General features: G+C 47.6%; 1 protein-coding gene across 3 annotated transcripts in view; it reads left to right on the forward strand.

The window, feature by feature from the left end:
• LOC139234144 (sorting nexin-27-like) overlaps positions 1–17,919 on the forward strand; it is a 132,671-nt gene extending 114,752 nt beyond the window's left edge. Inside the window, exons 7-13 of one of the 3 annotated variants that reach the window (XM_070865126.1) lie at positions 1,099–1,262; positions 3,674–3,763; positions 4,371–4,520; positions 7,120–7,248; positions 9,557–9,616; positions 10,346–10,396; positions 16,027–17,919. In XM_070865126.1, coding sequence (XP_070721227.1) covers positions 1,099–1,262; positions 3,674–3,763; positions 4,371–4,520; positions 7,120–7,248; positions 9,557–9,616; positions 10,346–10,396; positions 16,027–16,077 — 695 coding nt within the window. In that variant the 3' untranslated portion in view covers positions 16,078–17,919. Of the gene's footprint in view, positions 1–1,098; positions 1,263–3,673; positions 3,764–4,370; positions 4,521–7,119; positions 7,249–9,556; positions 9,617–10,345; positions 10,447–16,026 lie in introns of all 3 variants that reach the window. The other 2 variants (XM_070865128.1, XM_070865129.1) reach the window with 2 other exon arrangements.
• Positions 17,920–18,655: the final 736 nt, after the last annotated feature.

Raw genomic sequence — 18,655 nt, forward strand, 5'->3', positions numbered from 1 at the left:
TTATATGTAACCTTCAGGACTGCTGACCAAGGGCCGTAGGGCCCTTTGTCGGTCAGCGCGGACACGATGGGCCGAAATGGTTTCCTTCTGTGCTGTAAATTTCTAGGTTTCTATGTTTGTTTTCGAATGTTTCAACCGATTTTTGTGTTCACTATGCTCGATTGCAAGTGCAAGTCCTTGAGCTATGTCTGGTTAATGATTTCTTTCGGCTCGAGTCATGTCTCCTCCTTCCATTTCTGGCAGAGCGAGGGGGTTGAGAAGTGTCTAGTCATGAAGGTGCCAGCATGGTGTGTGGGGCAAGCTTGATGGACCAGCTGGTCTTTTCCTGCCTGTCGATTTTGAGTGTTCGTATTCATCATATGGAATAGACCCACATCCAATCCACAGGCTCCTTTTATTATTTAAACAGAGCTTGGGTGATGTCTCCCTTCTCCGCCTCCCATAAGAATCCATTGATCTTCCACAGCATCACTTGGAAAATAAATATTGCTATTCTTACTCTGTACAAAATTTTCCATTGATTAAAAATTGGGCATGATGCACAAATTATGTTCTCATTTGACTTAGCATTGTCCTACTCACTGACCTTGTTTTGTATAGATCTCATCCACCAGGACTTTCTATTTGATCTTGAGCCACTTGAGATGTTGGGGTAGGTGACCAAAAGCTTGGTCAAAGAGGTAGGTTTTAAGGAGCGTCTTAAAGGAGGAGAGAGAGATAGAGAGCCGGAAAGGTTTGGGGAGGGAGTTCCAGAGCTTGGTGTGTAGACAGCTCAAGGCACGGCAGTGGTGGAGCGGAGGAAATTGGGGATGCTCAAGAAGCCAGAATTGGAGGGCAGATATCTCTGAGGGTTGTCGGACTGGAGCAGCTCAGAGATGGGGAGGGGCGAGGCCACAGAGGGATTTGGACATCAGGATAATGGGTCAACATTTGCCCAACCAGGACACTCGCTCCTGCGCAGCACAGTGACCTCAATGGCATGGATTCTTTGCCAGAGTGCTCTCATTATTGTCCATCATTAGGGAAAGTTGGAATGGTCAGTCAGTTTGAGGCATTGTTGTACTTCAGTAATGTGGAAAGTAATTTGTGTGTTCGCAGAGCGGAAGCTGCTACCCAATGAGTTCCCACACAAACTCTACGTACAGAACTACACGTCGGCAGCAGCCGGGACTTGTCTTGTCATCAGGAAGTGGCTCTTCACCATGGCCCAAGAAGAACTACTGAATGACAACGATCTCGCAGTAACCTACTTCTTCCATCAGGTACCTGTGCAGCTCACTGTGCAGTTTGGGAGTGTGTGTGTCTTGTGTAATGTTATATAAAGGGCTTGCAGCACAGAGTGTATTCGAAGATGTGTCGCACTCAGTTGTGTACGTTTGGGATTTGGCTCCTTTATACGTGTCCCAAATGCCTCATCGTCAGAATGCAGTGGTCCACAGTGCTTGGGTTATATAAAAAAAAAAGAATCAAATTCTCAGCAATGTAATTGCTTAACGGGAGTCACCACTCAGATTTTAATTGAGATTCTGCTTCATTTCTGTAATTGTGATGTATTTTAACCCACTTTCAATTTCCTGTGGTAGAGTCCTTAGTGCCTGAGTCGACAGCTAGATTACTTGATCCTGCTCTTTGCTCTATCACTAGGAGCGGTGTATAGGAGACCAGCCCAGATACTTTCCATTTCCTGTTGGGAAGCATCTCTCTCCTTCCTGTTACGTTACTGCCCCCTCCTCCCTCAGGAAACCCAACTTTCGATGGACTCAGGTGGAGATTTGTTCCGACAAACCTGCTGCCACCGTCTCCATGTTTTAGACTTGGCATTTGTGTGGGGTGGTGTGTGTGTGTGTGTGTGTGGGGTGGGGTGTATGTGTGTGTGTGGGGTGGGGTGTATGTGTGTGTGTGGGAGTGGTGTGTGTGTTTTTGGGGGGGGGGGGGTAGGTGTATGTGGGTATATATATATATATATTATATGTATGTTATATACCTGTGTGCACTCCCTCTGAACAAGGACAAAGTTGTTGCTTCAATGCTCTTCGCTTCACCTTGCTCAGTATAGCTGCAGTCTGTTAACTGGGCCATTCTGGCAGAGGCTAAAAGATCCCATTTGTCACTGTGCAAATCGGTAATTAAAATAGGAAATGCTGTAAACACGCAGGTCAGTCAGCATGTGGGGGAGAGGAAGGTCATTGTTTCACATCAACCCTTTCATTAGAAGTCTGCAGACCAGGACGAATCCCAAGCCCCTCGGTAACCCTGTGGCCTTGCAGCGGGAACCTGTCCATTAGCGGTGGCACCCATACACCTACCCGAAAAGACCAGTCCTGTTGTCACTGTTTATAATAGTTTGGACAGTGTTAGACTGTAAAGAGTTTGTTATAAAGAACAAACAAGGAACGGTTTCATGACATTCTCCTTGTAAAAAAAAAATGTAGGTCAAACTGCAGAAATAACAGGGAGCTCAAACTGTATTGGAACAGGGCTACAATAAATTAGTCACGGTGCTTGATACAATGGCACTTTAGAATTTATTCATGGGATGTAGGTAGGGCAGCATTTATTGGCTCTCGTTGCCCTGAGGGTATTGAATCAAGCACATGGTGTGGGACTGGGGTCACGTGGAGGCCACACTAGAAGGCTGTTTTCCTTCTCTGAAGGTCATTTGTTCAGTTGGGTTTCTGGTGCCAGTCACAAATCACCAGATTTATTGAATTCACTTTCATCGTGTTGTGGTGGGTTTGAACTCCTGCCTTCTGGGTTACTTGCCCAGATCCGCCACCTATACCATATCCGTTGCAGCAGGATAACTCATCTTGTGTGACTACTGTTCATTCACTGATGTATAATAATCAGCAATAGGCTCCCACAGACCACAGACCACAGCAGAACAAGCCAGGCAAAACTCCCCTGCTTTTCTTCAAAATGCACTGGGATCTTTTACGTCCATCTGAGAGGGCAGACGGGGCCTCGGTTTAACGTCTCATCCGAAAAACGGCACCTCCGACAGTGCAGCACTCCCTCAGCACTGCACTGGGGTCTCGGCTTAGATTTATGTGCCCGTGTCTGGGAGTGGGGCTTGAACCCACGACCTTCTGACCTGTACGTTTCGATGCACGACAAGTTCCTTACCTCGATTGTACAACAGTAAGGAGTTAGCCCAGCCACTCCCTGGCTATCTCAAGTGATTTATCTGCTGTGCAGTGTCCTGCCAAGAGAATTAAATGTTGCTTGGTTGGAATGGCAAGTTTCCAAATACCCAACAATGATGACTTGTATTTATACAATGTCTTTAATGTGGTAAAACGTCCCCAGGCACTTGACGGGAGCGTTAGCTAACAAAATTTGGCACAGAGCCACATGAGACATTAGAGAAGGTGATCAAAAGTTTGGTCACAGAGGTAGTTTTTAAGAAGAGTCTTAAAGGAGGAAAGAGTTTTAGGGAGGGAGTTCCACAGCTTAGGGTCTCTGCAGGTGAAGGCACGGCCGCCAGTGGTGGAGCGATTAAAATCGGGGATTGGAGGTGCCCAGAGATCTGAGGGTTGTGCGGCTGGAGTGATCCCACAGCAGTGCCGAGTCTTCCGAAATGTTAGGTGGGAATACCCTCCCTGTTTTTGGAATGGTAACCACTGCTCTGTGCGTCGCTGCCCCAAGTCACCCAGCTGTGTTGTAATTCCAGGCCGTGGAGGATGTGAAGAAAGGGCGCATTCGAGTTGGCGATAAGTCCTACCAGCTTCAGAAACTGTCGGAGCAGCACAAGAAAGTCATGGTAGGATTTTGCCCATCTGTTCGATGTTTGTGTGTCCACAGAACGGGGAACTTTCCACCAGTAGCTGCCGGTTACGGATGCTCTGAGATTAGTATTTAGCAAGAATTGTTTAAGAATAATACTAGATTCTGATCTTTAACCTCGCCTTCCGAAAGCCGAGAATGTAACCAATTCTTTCAACGATAGTGACCACATGAATTATTATTGGATCCTAAAGAGACGATACTTCCCAATGGGTCTCCGAGGTGGGAATGGACACGGTGCAGTGATAGAGTTAGGGGAAGGTGACTGAAGTTGGGTTTTTAAAAAGGAAGGAACTTGCATTTATCTAGTGCCTTTCACTACCTCAGAATGTCCCAAAGAGCTTTACATGGGCTGCTGCATTTCCTACATTACAACAGTGATTACACTTCAAAAATATTTCATTGGCTGTAAAGCTCTTTGGGAGGTCCTAAGATCACAAAATGCGCAAGTCTTTCTTAGATTATTGCAGAATTTAAGAGCGGCTAGCTCCGTTGGTGGGTTTCAGTCAGTGAAGGTGGGTCTCTGTCTCGGTCGTGGTGCTGTTTGTTTCAGCCTGACGCTAAATGCCTGTCCATTGTTGCAGTACCTGAACATGATTCGGACTTGTGAAGGCTACAATCAGATAGTCTTCCCACACTGTCGCTGTGACTCCCGAAGGAAGGGACACGTGATGGCAGCCATTAGCATTCAGCACTTTAAACTCCACGCTTGCACAGAGGACGGACAGTTGGAGGTATGTGTGATCAGCTGGAACCCCTGTGGGCTGGTTCTTCCGTCTCTCGTTGTCTTAATGTCGCATCCTGCTTTTCACAGTTGCAGCATAAAATCTCCCTACAGTGAGCAGGGCGTCGGGACGTGATCCCATGTAAGTTCGCAGAATCATACAACACAGAAGGAGGCCATTCAGGTCATGATGCCTGTATCAGCTCTTTGAAAGAGTGATCCAATTAGTCTGACTCAGCTGCGCTCTCCCTGTAGCCCTGCAAATTTTCTAGTTGAAGTACTTATGCAATTGCCTTTTGAAAGTTACTATTGAATCTGTTTCCATGACACTTTCAGGCAGTGCATTCCAGATAATCATAACTTGCTGTGTTTTTAAAAATTCTCATCACCTCCATGTTCTTTTGTCAATTACTCTAAATCTGTGTCCTCTGGTTTATGACCCTCATGCCAGTTTCTCCTTATTTACTCTATCAAAATAGAAAAGCAGAGTATATTTTTAAATGGTGAGAGATTGGGAAATGTTGGTGTTCAGAGAGACCTGGGTGTCCTTGTACACAAATCATTGAAAGTTGACACGCAGGGTACAGCAAGCAATTAAGGAAGTAAATTATATGTTGGCCTTTATTAAAAGAGGATTGGAGTACAAGTGCGATGTCCAAAATCCGTAATGTTCCGTAATCCGGACACCGGAAAATGTTCCGAAATCTGACCTCCGCGCCGACCAAGCGTGCCATCCCAGACCTCTGGCAGTCCGACCCGACCCCCCCCCCCCCCCCCCATTCCATACCCTTGGTCTTGAAAGCTTCCAATTGTCCCAGCCTTTTAGGGGAGGGAATTCCAGAGCTCTTGTTGCCCTTTGTGTGGACAAAGTGCTGCTCTTAAGCTGGTTACTGAGAGGCGTGCACGCATACTCGGTGAGAGTTAGCACGATATTTCCCTTCCTTCCCTTCTGGCGATACTCTGCCTCTGTTCGAGATCTCCCAGTGCAATTGGGCTGAGATTGGGGGGGTGGTGCAGCGTGGGATTGAACCCGTCTCTTTGGCGGTGTGCACTGGCCTTCCAGTTTGTATATTAATTGGTTTCCCTGTACGCTCGGTGCACCCGAACATCCAAGTTATGAATCCAGTCTCAGCCATTGTGAAATGGTACAGAATGGAACAGGCCATTCGGCCCATCAAGCCCATGCGGGAATTCTTCTCCCCGCCTGGATCGATATGACTAATCTCGCTCTCTCTACTTTTTCTTTTCCAAGAAGTGTTCTAAGTTCATTTTTAACATGATTTATGGATTCTACTTCATCAGCGTGTGGCACAGAATTCCACGTTCTAACCACTCGGTGCAGATTCCCCCCACCCCTTACTGCTCCTTGAACTCTTTGTGATTGTCTTAAATTTGTGCTGTCCCGTGACAGAATAATCAACCTTGGGAAACAGTCCATCACTTGTTGGCCTTAAGTATCCCGTCATCAGCTAAATGTCCTCAGTAATGTATGCACCAGTATGCTCTCAGGTTTGTAGAGCTGTTGAGCCCATCTTGTCCTCTGGAGGAGGCGGGGTCCCCAATGCAGTGCTCTCTACGCGGGAGTCCTCCCACTATTTATTGGGGACTTGGCCTGGAGGGTGGTGCATGGAGCAATCGCGTGCAATAAGTTTTTAAGTCGGTTCACGGGCTCCCAGGCCGCCTGTAATTTCTGCGGTCTGGATGAGTCCGTGTTCCATGTCTATGTCGTATGTGTGAGAGGTTGCAGCCCCTGTTCCATTATTTGAAGGGGCTGCTCCTCAAATTCTGGTTGCACTTCAGTCCCATTCTCCTGATCTTTCGGCACCCTGTGCGAGGGGAGTGGGCAGGTCGGAAGGCCTCCTCGTAGGACTGCTCCTGGGCATGGCCAAGGGGGCCATCAGAAGCCGGTCGAGGGGGTCGTTCAGCCCGACTTCCTGCTTCTCTTCCATGGGTACATCCGAGTCAGGGTGTCCCTGGAGATGGAGCATTCGATGTCCACCGGTACGCTCGCGGCCTTCCACGAGAGGTGGGCGCCGGAGGGACTGGAGTGCATCATCGCCCCTGGGAACAGGATTTTAATTTTGATTTAAGTTTTCTTTAAAACATTAATTGGTTTAATTGTCGGTTTTAGTGCCCCCCCCCCCCCCCTCTGGTTAATAAGGGGGCACTTGATTTATGGTTATCAACTGTAGAGCTGTTGAGTTGGGAGTAGCTTAGCCAGCTACATGATGTTCACAAGGCTCAATAAAACCCCAGCCAGTTGGGTTCGGGGGATCCACGATGAGGCAGGTGGTTGTGAGCCTGGTGGATGAACTGGTAATGTGCAGTGTGATAAACTTTTGCTAATAAACCAACGAGTTCTTAATAGCGATGTGTTGCTATGAATTCTTAAGCAATGAACCCATGAAGCAAATACATTACAGCCTCCGTCAGGTCATGTTAACCTGCTGCTGCCTGTAGGTGGTGGATACTAATACCTGTTTTGCCAATAATTGACAGGATTATAAAGGGATGGTTTGAATCCTTTCTGAGAGGAATCAGTTCATCCTTTCTCAAATTGTTTTTTTTGTGGAAAAAGTGCTGAAGTTTTGTCTTTCTTTATATAAAAGAACCAGGTGATCATGTTTGAGTGGGAGGAGGTGCACCTGTGGGACACGGACGAAGAGGGAATGGCGTTTTGCTTCGAGTACATCCGTGGTGAAAAGAAACCGCGCTGGGTGAAAATCTTCACTCCTTACGTGAGTAACTGATGTGTCGGGCGTTTCTAGACTCACCTCGGTGCTTCCTGCTGCCAATTAGAATCATAGAATCATAGAAATCTACAGCACGGAAGGAGGCCATTTTGGCCCATTATGTCCATGCCGGCCGACAAAAAGCTATCCAGCCTGATCCCACTTTCCAGCTCTCTGTCTGTAGCTCTGTAAGCTACGGCACTTCAAGTGCACATTCAAGTACATTTTTAAATGTAAGAGTTTCTGCCTCTACCACCCTTTCAGGCAACGAGTTCCAGACCCCCACTACCCTCTGGGTGAAGAAATGCCCCCTCAACATCCCTCTAATCCTCCTAATTACTTTCAATCTATGCCCCCTGGTTGTTGACCCCTCAGCTAAGGGAGATAGGTTCTTCCTATCCACTCTGTCTAGGCCCCTCATCATTTTATACACCTCCGTAAGGTCTCCCTCAGCCTCCTCTGTTTCAAAGAAAACAGCCCCCTCTGTTTCAAAGAAAACAGCCCCAGCCTATCCAATCTTTCCTCATAGCTAAAATATTCCAGTCGAGGCAACATCCTCGGAAATCTCCTCCGTACCCTCTCCAGTGCAATCACATCTTTCCTGTAATGAGGTGACCAGACCTGCACACAGTACTCTAGCTGTGGCCTAACTGGTGTTTTATACAGTTCAAGCATAAGCCTCCCTGCTCTTGTATTCTCTGCCTCGGCTAATAAAGGCAAGTATCTCGTATGCCTTCTTAACCACCTTATCTACCTGCTGCTGGGGCAGACCTGAGCCATTTCCTCACTGGGCTTGAGCGTGATCAGCCATGTCTCAGTGGGTAGCTCCCCAACCTCTGAGTTAGAAGGTGGTGGGTTCATATGGCTCAGAGACGTGGACTATATACACCTCAAAACGCTGGAGAGCTAACACCAGCGCTGCCTCCGCAAGATCCTGCAAATCCATTGGCAGTACAGACGTACCAATGTCGGTGTTCTCGCTCGGGCCAGCATCGAAGCACTGACCACGCTCGATCAGCTCCGTTGGGCGGGCCACATGGTCCGCATGCCTGACACGAGACTTCCAAAGCAAGCGCTCTACGCGGAGCTTCGACACGGCAAGCCAGCCCCAGGTGGGCAGAGGAAACTTTTCAAGGACACCCTCAAAGCCTCCCTGATAAAATGCAACATCCCCACCGGAACCTGGGAGTCCTTGACCCAAGACCGCCCAAAGTGGAGGAAGAGCATCCGGGAGGGCGCTGAGCACCTCGAGTCTCGTCGCTGAGAACAAGCTGAAACCAAGCACAGGTAGCGGAAGGACTGTGCGGCAAACCAGGCTCCCCACCCACCCTTTCCTTCAACCACTGTCTGCCCCACCTGTGACAGAGACTGGAAACTCTGCATTGGACTCCCCAATCACCTGAGAACTCACTTTTTAGAGTGGAAGCAAGTCTTCCTATACTGCTGATAATGTCTGAGTAATAAACTTGCATTTGGACAATACGTTCGAGCCTGAATCACGAGGAATCATTTAATTGCGTTTACGAGATTGCTTTGCAGTGATCTTATTCTTAGCGGGCTTGAAGGGTCGATGCAGGGAGGATGTTTCCTCTGGCTGGGGAGTCTAGAACCAGGGGTCGCACAATCTCAATAAAGTGTCGGCCATTTAGGACTGAGATGAGGAGAAATTTCTTCACTGAGGGTGGTGAATCTTTAGAACTCGACCCCAGAGGGCTGGGGAGGCTGTTCTTGATTATATTTAAGACAGAGATCGATAGATTTTTTTGCATATTAAGGGAATTGGGGACAGTGCAGGAAATTGGAGTTGAGGTAGAAGATCAGCCATGATATTGAATGGCGGAGCAGGCTCGAGGGGCCGAATGGCCGACTCCTAATTCTTATGTTCTAAGTATCTGCTGTTCTTCTGCCTGACTTGGTGATGAGCTCCGCCTTCCTGCAAAGCACTGGCTGTTGCAATGCCGCTGGTTTTCTCAGTAAAGGCAGGGAGTCGGCTGGGAGATGTGGACCGTGCAGTCCAGGTGCTGAAGTGTTGGGCCGCTGAGGTGCTGGAGTTATTTGACACTCTGTCATTTACTCTGGTGCACCTCTGGCAGCTACTGGGGAAAGCTCGGCACTGGCCTGAGGTGTGGTGACCTGATCCACTGTCCGTCCCAGGACCAGCAGATGAGGACACGGCGCGGGAGCACAGCCCTGTTTGGGTTGCCAAGTTTTACCGACAGAAAAGCGACTGCACTTTTAAAAAGTAATTGATTGCCTGCTGAGTGCTTTGGGGCATCCTGTTTGCGTGACTTTATATTTTCATTTCCTTTCACAGTTTAACTACATGCACGAATGTTTCGAGCGTGTTCTGTGTGAGCTGCGGTGGAGGAAGGAGGTAAGAGAGAGTGAGGGGTGGAGAGGGAATGGTCTGAACAGACGGTGGATTTAATTTTTTTCCTCAGCCCCGAGATTTGCCTGCTCACACAGTCAGAGTGCACGGAGAGACCTTTAGCCGTGTGGAAAGCAATTTACACACTGACTGCAGGCGCAGTGTTACTGAGATCGGTCCCGCCACTCAGCTGGCTATCGGGACTCGGCATTGGCTGAGGCAGAGTCCAAAGAAACACTTGTTTTTGCTTTGATTGCATGTCTGATATTAAGATGAAACACTTTGTTTGCACCCCATTGAGCCACTGCTTAGTGATGGGGGTTTTATGAAGTGGTTTCTAGACCTAGTGAGTGCTAATTTATCACCAACGGAAAGAAATCCTAATCTTTTGTGATCCTAAATGCTTTCACCAGAAAAACATGTGGTAATGAAATACTGCTTAACGTGTCTGCAAGGTCCTCGGGAGATCGGGGTAAAATAAGTCACGTGTTCAATAATAAATGTCTCTCACTCGCTCTGCCCCTCTCTCACTCGCTCTGCCCCTCTCTCACTCGCTCTGCCCCTCTCTCACTCGCTCTGCCCCTCTCTCACTCGCTCTGCCCCTCTCTCACTCGCTCTGCCCCTCTCTCACTCGCTCTGCCCCTCTCTCACTCGCTCTGCCCCTCTCTCACTCGCTCTGCCCCCCCCCCCTCACTCGCTCGTATCTCACTCTGCCTCTCTGTCTCCCTCCCACAGATGGAGGAGGCTGGCGATGATGACGATAACAGGAACAGCACCAGTCGCATGGTACGGACATGGGGGAAGGAGGAGCGCGTAGAAATGCTTTGATGTCGCTGGTGAGACTGGCATGAAACTGTGACCCAGTTGTCATATTACAGATTTTCCCCTTAACAGACATGGCATTGACGTCAATATTGGTGTCGGTCCCCCCAACCAGTCTCCAGTAACACCAGCACCAGTTCAATTAACACCTTGTTCTCAGTAGGATACTGATGGTGTCATCCTTTCAAACTATCTGACAAAGTTTATCGATTGGTTTCTTGCTGTGATTCTGATGAGATTCTTTTCTGCCATTTGAAATCACTGAATAACTTGAGTATAGAATATTGAGGGCGATCTGATCGAGCTGTTTAAAATGTAAGAAGAATTCGGGATAGGGTAGATACGGAGAATCTATTTCCTCTGGTGATAGAATCTAGAACAAGGGGCCATAATATTGAAGCTTAGAGCTAGGCTGTTTAGGAGGGGAATCGGGGAGCACTTCTTCACCAATCAGGAGCTCTCTCCCCAAAAGGCTGTGGATGCTGATGTAAGTGGTTTTGATCCTAGCCCAATGGCTCGAATCGCTCCTGCCTTACGAGAATTCTATACCCGGGGATGATTATTCAGAGTGTAAATGGAATAAGTCACGGAAGGAATGCTTCGGTGAAAAATCGCACTTATTTATTTGGTCTAACATACACTATTAAACAAAATCACTGTCTCTGTGGAGACTAAGATCCAGGTTAAAACAACATACAGTATAACACTGAGGACCGATGACCTGCAGTCATTTCCTTGTTGCTATGGTGGAGTTTAACTCCCCCCCCCCCCCCCACCACCAGCGAATTACCCAGTCGCATGAAGCTCCCTCCCCAGAATAGCCCGAAAAAGCTTCACTTCCAAGAAAACTCTTGAGTCCTTTACACCCCACACAGCTCGCCTGGCGCTCTGGTTACCGGCTTGGGACACTCGCGACCATGCTCACCACTTGGTCTCGATCGCTCAGCTGGTCCTCCTTGTCACATCGGTCTTGGTGGAGCGAGAGAGGGGGACGCTCGAATGCTGGAGAAAGCTCCAGAACGCTAGAGAATGGTGAAAAAGAGTCTATCTTTAAAGGAGTCCTGCTGCCTTTAGCTCTCCCGCCAATCTTTGAAATCCTTTTGCTTCTAAGTACTCTGGTGCTTGGTCGGTGATGGGCCGTCAGACCCATGTGTATTGGACTGATGGCCCTGGTTCTGAGACATCTCTCGGCTTTTGTGTAGGGAAGAACTGGCCCCTCTTGGTGTGGCCAGGCTAGTGGCTCCATTGTTCTGCTTCTCTTCTGAGATGGAGGTGAGAAGTGCTTTTGCATATTATTGGTTTTCCATTCCTCAGATATCTGAGCCCCTTCCCCTTTGCTAGGGCGAACCCGTACATTACATAGAAATTTAGAAAATGGGTGCAGGAGTAGGCCATTCGGCCCTTCGAGCCTGCACCACCATTCAATATGATCATGGCTGATTATGTAACTTCAGTACCCTATTCCTGCTTTCTCTCCATACCCCTTGATCCCTTTAGCTGTAAGGGCCACATCTAACTCCCTTTTGAATATATCTAACAAACTGGCCTCAACAACTTTCTGTGGTAGAGAATTCCACAGGTTCGCAATTCTCTGAGTGAAGAAGTTTCCCCTCATTTCGGTCCTAAATGGCTTACCCCTTACCCTTGGACTGTGATATTCTGGATGACTGACAGTTCTTTGTCACAGCCAACTGCCATGCGGTCTCTGGCGTTTTAACAAACCAGCCTTTTCACGTATCTGCACAGGGTGACCCCATCACAGGGAAAGTACCCTCGGAGAAAAAACCCCATAAAGTCCATGAAATATTCTCAACTGAGTCCATTCTTTAAAGAGAGACTTTGCGACCTCTTCAGTTTTCAGGAACTCTCCCCAAAAGGCTGTGGGTGCTGGGGAACAGTCCGAGCTTCCGAGACTGAGACCGATGGATTTTTGTTGGGTGAGGGTGTCGAGGGATCTGTAGTAATGGTGATTGGACCCGCTGATCAACCATGATTGAATTGAATGGCGGGACAGGCTTGAGGGGCTGAATGGTCTCCTGTTCCTAATATTTCTAAATGTGGCTTTAGAACGTTTCACACTGTGGCTATTGCCCTGTGTCTGTGGGGTAGCTCCAGCTCTTTCTCCTTTCAATTCTATTTATGGGAATTCCCAGAGCCGGCATTGTATATGTGCAGCAATGGTGCATCTTGATTCCACGCCACTAATGGGAGGAGAACATTGAAGTATTCGGGCCCCTGATGTGGGTTGTATCTGTGCCGGGAGCCATCGGGGTTGAAGCAATCGGTTTGATCCAATCCCCCCGGGTTTGTGAGTCGGTGGAATGCTGGCTCACGTTGGTGATCCCACTGGCTCTGGGAGCTGTCTTGGCCTGTCTGTACCTGGCTCACTTGCTGTGTTATTTCCTCCCCTGTGCTTTTAATTTTTGGGGTGTCCATCTGAATGATGCTTTCAATGCCTTGCAGAGTCAAAACTGTCTAAAAAGGGAGAGGTCAGAGTGTTACTGGAGGGGCAGTATCACAGAAAGCTTCATCCCATCTCCAGGAGATGGTCGAATGCTAAATCCTGTACAATATATAATAATCCAGCCTGTATTTAACTGTAGCAGATGAATTCTCCCTCCCTTCCAGCACGGACACTTTGGAAAGTGAATTCAGGTCTTGGGATTATAAGATGCTTAAATTAACCCATTTTCTAACTGTCTCGGTGTTATATTTGACCCTGAAATGAGCTATTGGCCACATATCTGCAACATAACCAAGACCGCCTATTTCCACCTCCATTACATCGTCTGTCTCTGTCCTTGCCTCAGCTCATCCACTGCTGAAGCCCTCATCCATGCCTTTGTTACCTCTAGACTTGACTATTCCAACGCACTCCTGGCTGGCCTCCCACATTCTATTCCATGTAAACTGGAGTTGATCCAAAACTCAGCTGCCTGTGTTCTAACTCACACCGAGTCCCACTCACCCATCCCCCCTGTTCTCGCTGACCTACATTGGCTTCTGGCTAAGCAATGTCTTGATTTCAAAATTCTCATTCTTATCTTCAAGTCCCTCCAAGGCCTCGCCCCAACCCAATCTCTAATCTCCTTCAGCCCCACAACCCCCCCAAGGTTTGTGCATTCCTTTTGAGAGCATCCCTTCTGTTGTCTAGGGCCCAAGCTCTGGAACTCCATGCCTAACTCTCTCTGCCTCTCTTGGATGTGCACTTGAAGTGCCATAACCTACAGGGTTACGGACCAAGAGCTGGAAAGTGGGATTAGGCTGAATAGCTCTTGGTCGGCCGGCACGGACATGATGGACCGAAATGGCGGCCTCCTGTGCTATAAATATCTATGATTCTATGGTCTAGTAGAGTTGACGAGTGAGGATGTTTCCTATTCAGTAAATGGAAACCATTTGGTGCAGAGTAACCGGGGTGAGCAGAGTGCATCTCCAATGGTTGTCAGTAATAATCAGACAGGTTCTCACCTGAACAGTGCAACATTCTCAAAGGATCTAATCAAATATAATGTCCTCACTGGATTGATCAATCGCCTCTTTCGGTGGCTGTGTTTAATGTTCGTTAATTCCAGTTGAACATCTGTAAGATGATGTATTCTTCTCTTCCTAGTCCCCACCCCTGCCCCAGCACCAAGATAAATTGATGTCCATTTCCACGTCTTGTGCACTGGGACTTTTCTGTGAATGATATTCTCAGCTAGGCTACAACCTTGCAGATGTGACTAGCCTGATCTTGAGGGAAACATAGGAACAGGAGTCGGCCATTCAGCCCCTCAAGGCTGTTCCGCCATTCAATGAGCTCATAGCTGACCTGTGACCTGACTCCATATACCCGCCTTTGCCCCATCTCCCTTAATACCTTCGGTTAACAAAAACCTATTCATCTTGGGTTTAAAATTAACTATTGACCCAGCATCAATTGCCGTTTGTGGAAGAGTGTTCCAAACTTCTACCACTCTTTGTGTGTAGAAGTATTTCCTAACATCACTCCTGAAAGGTCTGGCTCTAATTTTTCGGCTGTGCTCCCAGTCCTAGAATCCCCAACCAGCTGAAATAGTTTCTCTCGATCTATTCTAACAATTCACCTTAATATCTTAAACTTCCATCAAATCACCCCTTAACCGTGTAAATTGCAGGGAATACAACCTAGTTTGTGTAATCAATAGTTGCCACATCTGGTTGGCCTGGGTTTTGACGAAAATTTTAATTTTTCGTAATGAGTGAGTTTATTTCAGTACAGAATTGGCAAATAATAAACCGCACGGGGATTCCAGTCAGTCTTTGCACCACAACACACACACACACACACACACACGTCCAGACATACATTCACTCAGTATCTACCTGAAAAATATGTTGTGGGCTTGCGATTGGGGCGTCAGTGGGCCGCAGACATCTCTGGCACTGCGACATTCCCTCTTCCCCATTCTGTGAATGCTCTAAGCCCATCCCCTCCTCCCACCCACCCCCCCCCCCCCCCCACCATTCTGTACAGTCAAATATTAATTGGAGTTACTATTAACTCGTGGGTTTAATCAGCTCACAATCCCTCACCCTTTCCAGGGTCAAAGCTACTGCACTTTGTACTGTAGCCTTGTCTCTGCTGTCAGAGCCCAACTTCATCTCTTAATCTGCTAATTCTCTCTGACTTTTGCATGAGATATGATTCTGAAGTTCCATTGATCTGACTATATGCCACATTGACTTTAATGTATTTGAGCAATGCAGATGTGTGTTGATGTGAACAAGTCTCCTGAGAGAAATTAGGCCGTATAAAGATCTCACTGACTTAGGGTTTCACTGCTTGATGTAAATCTTCAAAATGAACAGGCAAAACTGCACAGCATGGTGCAATGTTTCAATGGTACAGTTTTGTAAGTTTTTTTCTTCTTAGCAAAGCAGTAAGAGATTTCTGTTCTACCGCTATCCTCCTCTCATTGAAAAGAAAAAGACTTGCATTTATATAGCTCCTTTCACGACCACCGTTTCAAAGCGCTTTACAGCCAATGAAATACTTTTGGAGTGTAGTCACTGTTGTAATTTGGGAAATGCGGCAGCCAATTTGCGCACAGCAAGCTCCCACAAACAGCAACGTGATAATCTGGATTTTTAAAAATGTTGATTGAGGGATAAATATTGGCCCCAGGACACCGGGGATAACTCCCCTGCTCCTCTTCGAAATAGTGCTGTGTGATCTTTTACATCCACCTGAGAGCAGACAGGGCCTCGGTTTAACGTCTCATCCGAAAGACGGCACCTCCAACAGTGCAGCGCTCCCTCAGCACTGCACTGGGAGTGTCAGCCTAGATTTATGTGCTCAAGTCCCTGGAGTGGGACTTGAACCCACAACACTCTGACTCAGGCGAGAGTGCTACCCACTGAGCCACGGCTAACACATTGCCCCAAGGTCAGCCATGATCTTATTGAATGGCGGAGCGGGCTCAAAGATCTGAAAAGCCTCCTCCTCCTATTTCTTAGGTTCTTGTGATATTCAGCAGAGCATCAGACACATTGTTGGGAGTCTTGAGTTTTTGAAGAGTGTTTGCTGTAGCTCAACCCATTAACGTAGATTTCCTTTTTTTTTCTTTCAGAATATATTTTGTGCAACAGCAGCAAGAGTTAATCGAGGCTCGCTGTCCTGATGGGAGACCTCACTCTCTGTAGCATCTCAGCACCTTAGCATGGAAACTGAAGCAATTGGACCTTTGACATTTGGGGACGGGGGAGGCATGCGACAGCCCAAACCCTTCCCCAATGTAGCTGTGACATCAAAACAGTCTTCAAGTAGTCCATTCCTCATTTCATCCCATCTTTCACTGTTATAACGTTGCCACTCGCCGCCTCTGAGTGATCAAGGAGTAACGTGTTATTGGATAGTGCGGGACACTGGGACCTAATCTTCCTGACGAGAGGGAGCGGCCATAGCATGTGGCCAATCAGGGTGCAGGATGCTAGCGCGTGCCAGTCCTGATTTATTAGCCTGGGACCAGTGGGTGAAGGGGCGAGCACTATATCTTGGCCAAGGTCCATCTCCAAACTAATGGGTATACCGAACGTGTAAGCTGCTGGTTCGTTGCTGGGTATTAAAGAGACAGGGTCCCCATTAGATTATTTAGGGAGACTTCAGTCTCCAAACCCACTGAATAATGCACGGAGCACGCCTTCAGCAGCTGGATCTGAGCATCAGTTCATTTTGACTGTTCTTCAACACGAGAAAATCAAGTTTCCAAGTGGATAATTCTCTTTGTCCAAATCCGACTGCGGAGTATTCGAGCCTATCGCTGGATGATCTCCTGCATGCAGCATGTACAGTATTGCATTTCAATAATATACAATGGGAACTAGGAAAGTGTAGGAGCCTGGGGCTTTTCCTTAAGACTTTACAAAAAAAAAAATCTTATTTTTGTTTTATATTGAAAACCAGAAGAGGTGTTTTGTATATCGAGAGCTGCTGCGCTCTGCTAAGACAGAGCAAACACACACATTTAGAAGTATATGGGGCCGTCGCATTTATGAGGTTTCCTAGCTGGGGTAAGTATTGTGCCAACCAGTGTCTCATTGCAAGTGATCTCTTCAAAGCTGCCAATGGGAAATATCCACTTCTGAGACTTGTGTGTTGTGACGGTGAAATGAATTGGCGAGGGACGGGCAGTGTGGTGCAATCCTTGGTGTTTAATGGGAGGCCAGACTTATAACTAACCTTTTTTGAGTCCACAGTATATTTTTCTCTTCCCTCCTCCCCGCTCCCCCATTCTTTGGGAAGGAATAAGCCTGGTTCAGGCCAGTCACTACAAGTCATTGAACACTCGAACTAGACGCTATTTACAAAAGTATTTCCAGTGCCCTTGTTGTTACGTATTTCTTAAACGAGCAGTTACCCAACCTTGACGTACTGCTCAAGGACCACAGCGATTAAAACTCTTTAATAGGTTAGTGTTGGGCTTTGTGGAGTTTGTGTTGCTCGCTGGCAGTGATGTTAATTTGCACCACGTACTTTGGAAGCGGGGAAATTTAGTCGGGAGCGAGGAATCATTGGGCAGTGAGAGCCTCAGAATTCACGACCAGTTCCCTGGCTGACATTCTTTGTCTCGTGGCTTCCCCAAAGCTCACCAGCCGGTCCAGCTGGGTTGAGTGTATGGAAAACAAAGTTAGGCCAGTGTGAGTGAGGGGGGGTGGGGGGAGGGGCGAGGTAAGAGGCTGATGGTGAGACATTTCGAAGTTTTCAGTCGGCAATCTCCTCCTTTATACAGCACGGCCAACTTGTGTCATTCAAGGACCGACGGATCAGTTTTAAAGTCAGCATCGTTAAGCTTTCTGAACGTTGTCCCGGTAATGAGGGCCGACGGCAGAAATGTTGCAACTAGGATCCAAAAGTCCTTGTAGGCAAGTGGGAGACCATCTGTCTTTGCATTATGTTCAGGTATGGGTCTATATACAGGCCACAGGATAAGGACACTACTGCTCGCCAGGGGCTGGCTGGCTGGGGGGGGGGGGGGTGGGCAAAGCAATTGTTTTTGTAAAAAAAAATCCTAGTCTTCTCAAAATTACCATGTAATTTCTTGAAAGCATCAGTGTTAAAGCTGCAATGTAATTATTTATAGATCCATAATTAAAGGTGGTGACTGGTTTGTGTAACACGCTGTCATTGTCATTGAGTCAGTTTTCTTCGAATGTGAGTATTGAAGCCACTGTGGTCCTATCCGAGAGAGTGGGGGGGGCGCAACAAGGAGCTCACTTTCTGGGCTAAGGCCAACCAAGTAAACTGGAGGTGGCATTTCAGAAACCACCAGTGACCGATCCTCCTTTGGTGGGGAGGATGGAGGGAAGGGATATAACCAGGGGTCACTTTAGAGGTGGCGTTGGCTCTGAGATACCGTGCTTGGTGATGGGATAACTGAGTCAGGTGGGTTCATTGACCAATGGTTCGTTAATGGGACCGAGGGTTAGACTGTGATTGCTTCACACTTGGTTCCAGATAATCAGTGCTCGACAATGCCCTCCCTATCAGACAGGGCGATCCTGGTTGGACCAGCAGTCACAAGGTACCAAGAGAAAAGCCTTGGACCTTTCTATCCTCAACTGTAAAGAAACTGGTCAGTAATTTTTAGGTTTAGATCTTTATCTCCACCATTTAATCATTTCAGATTTTCAGATTCTCTTTCATTGAAACAGAAGCTCTGCCTGTCTGGATCCCCCTGGTAGTTTGGGTTCAAGACTTGA

The sequence above is a fragment of the Pristiophorus japonicus genome, chromosome 21, assembly GCF_044704955.1.
Source record: "Pristiophorus japonicus isolate sPriJap1 chromosome 21, sPriJap1.hap1, whole genome shotgun sequence".
NCBI classification, from domain to species: Eukaryota; Metazoa; Chordata; class Chondrichthyes; family Pristiophoridae; genus Pristiophorus; species Pristiophorus japonicus.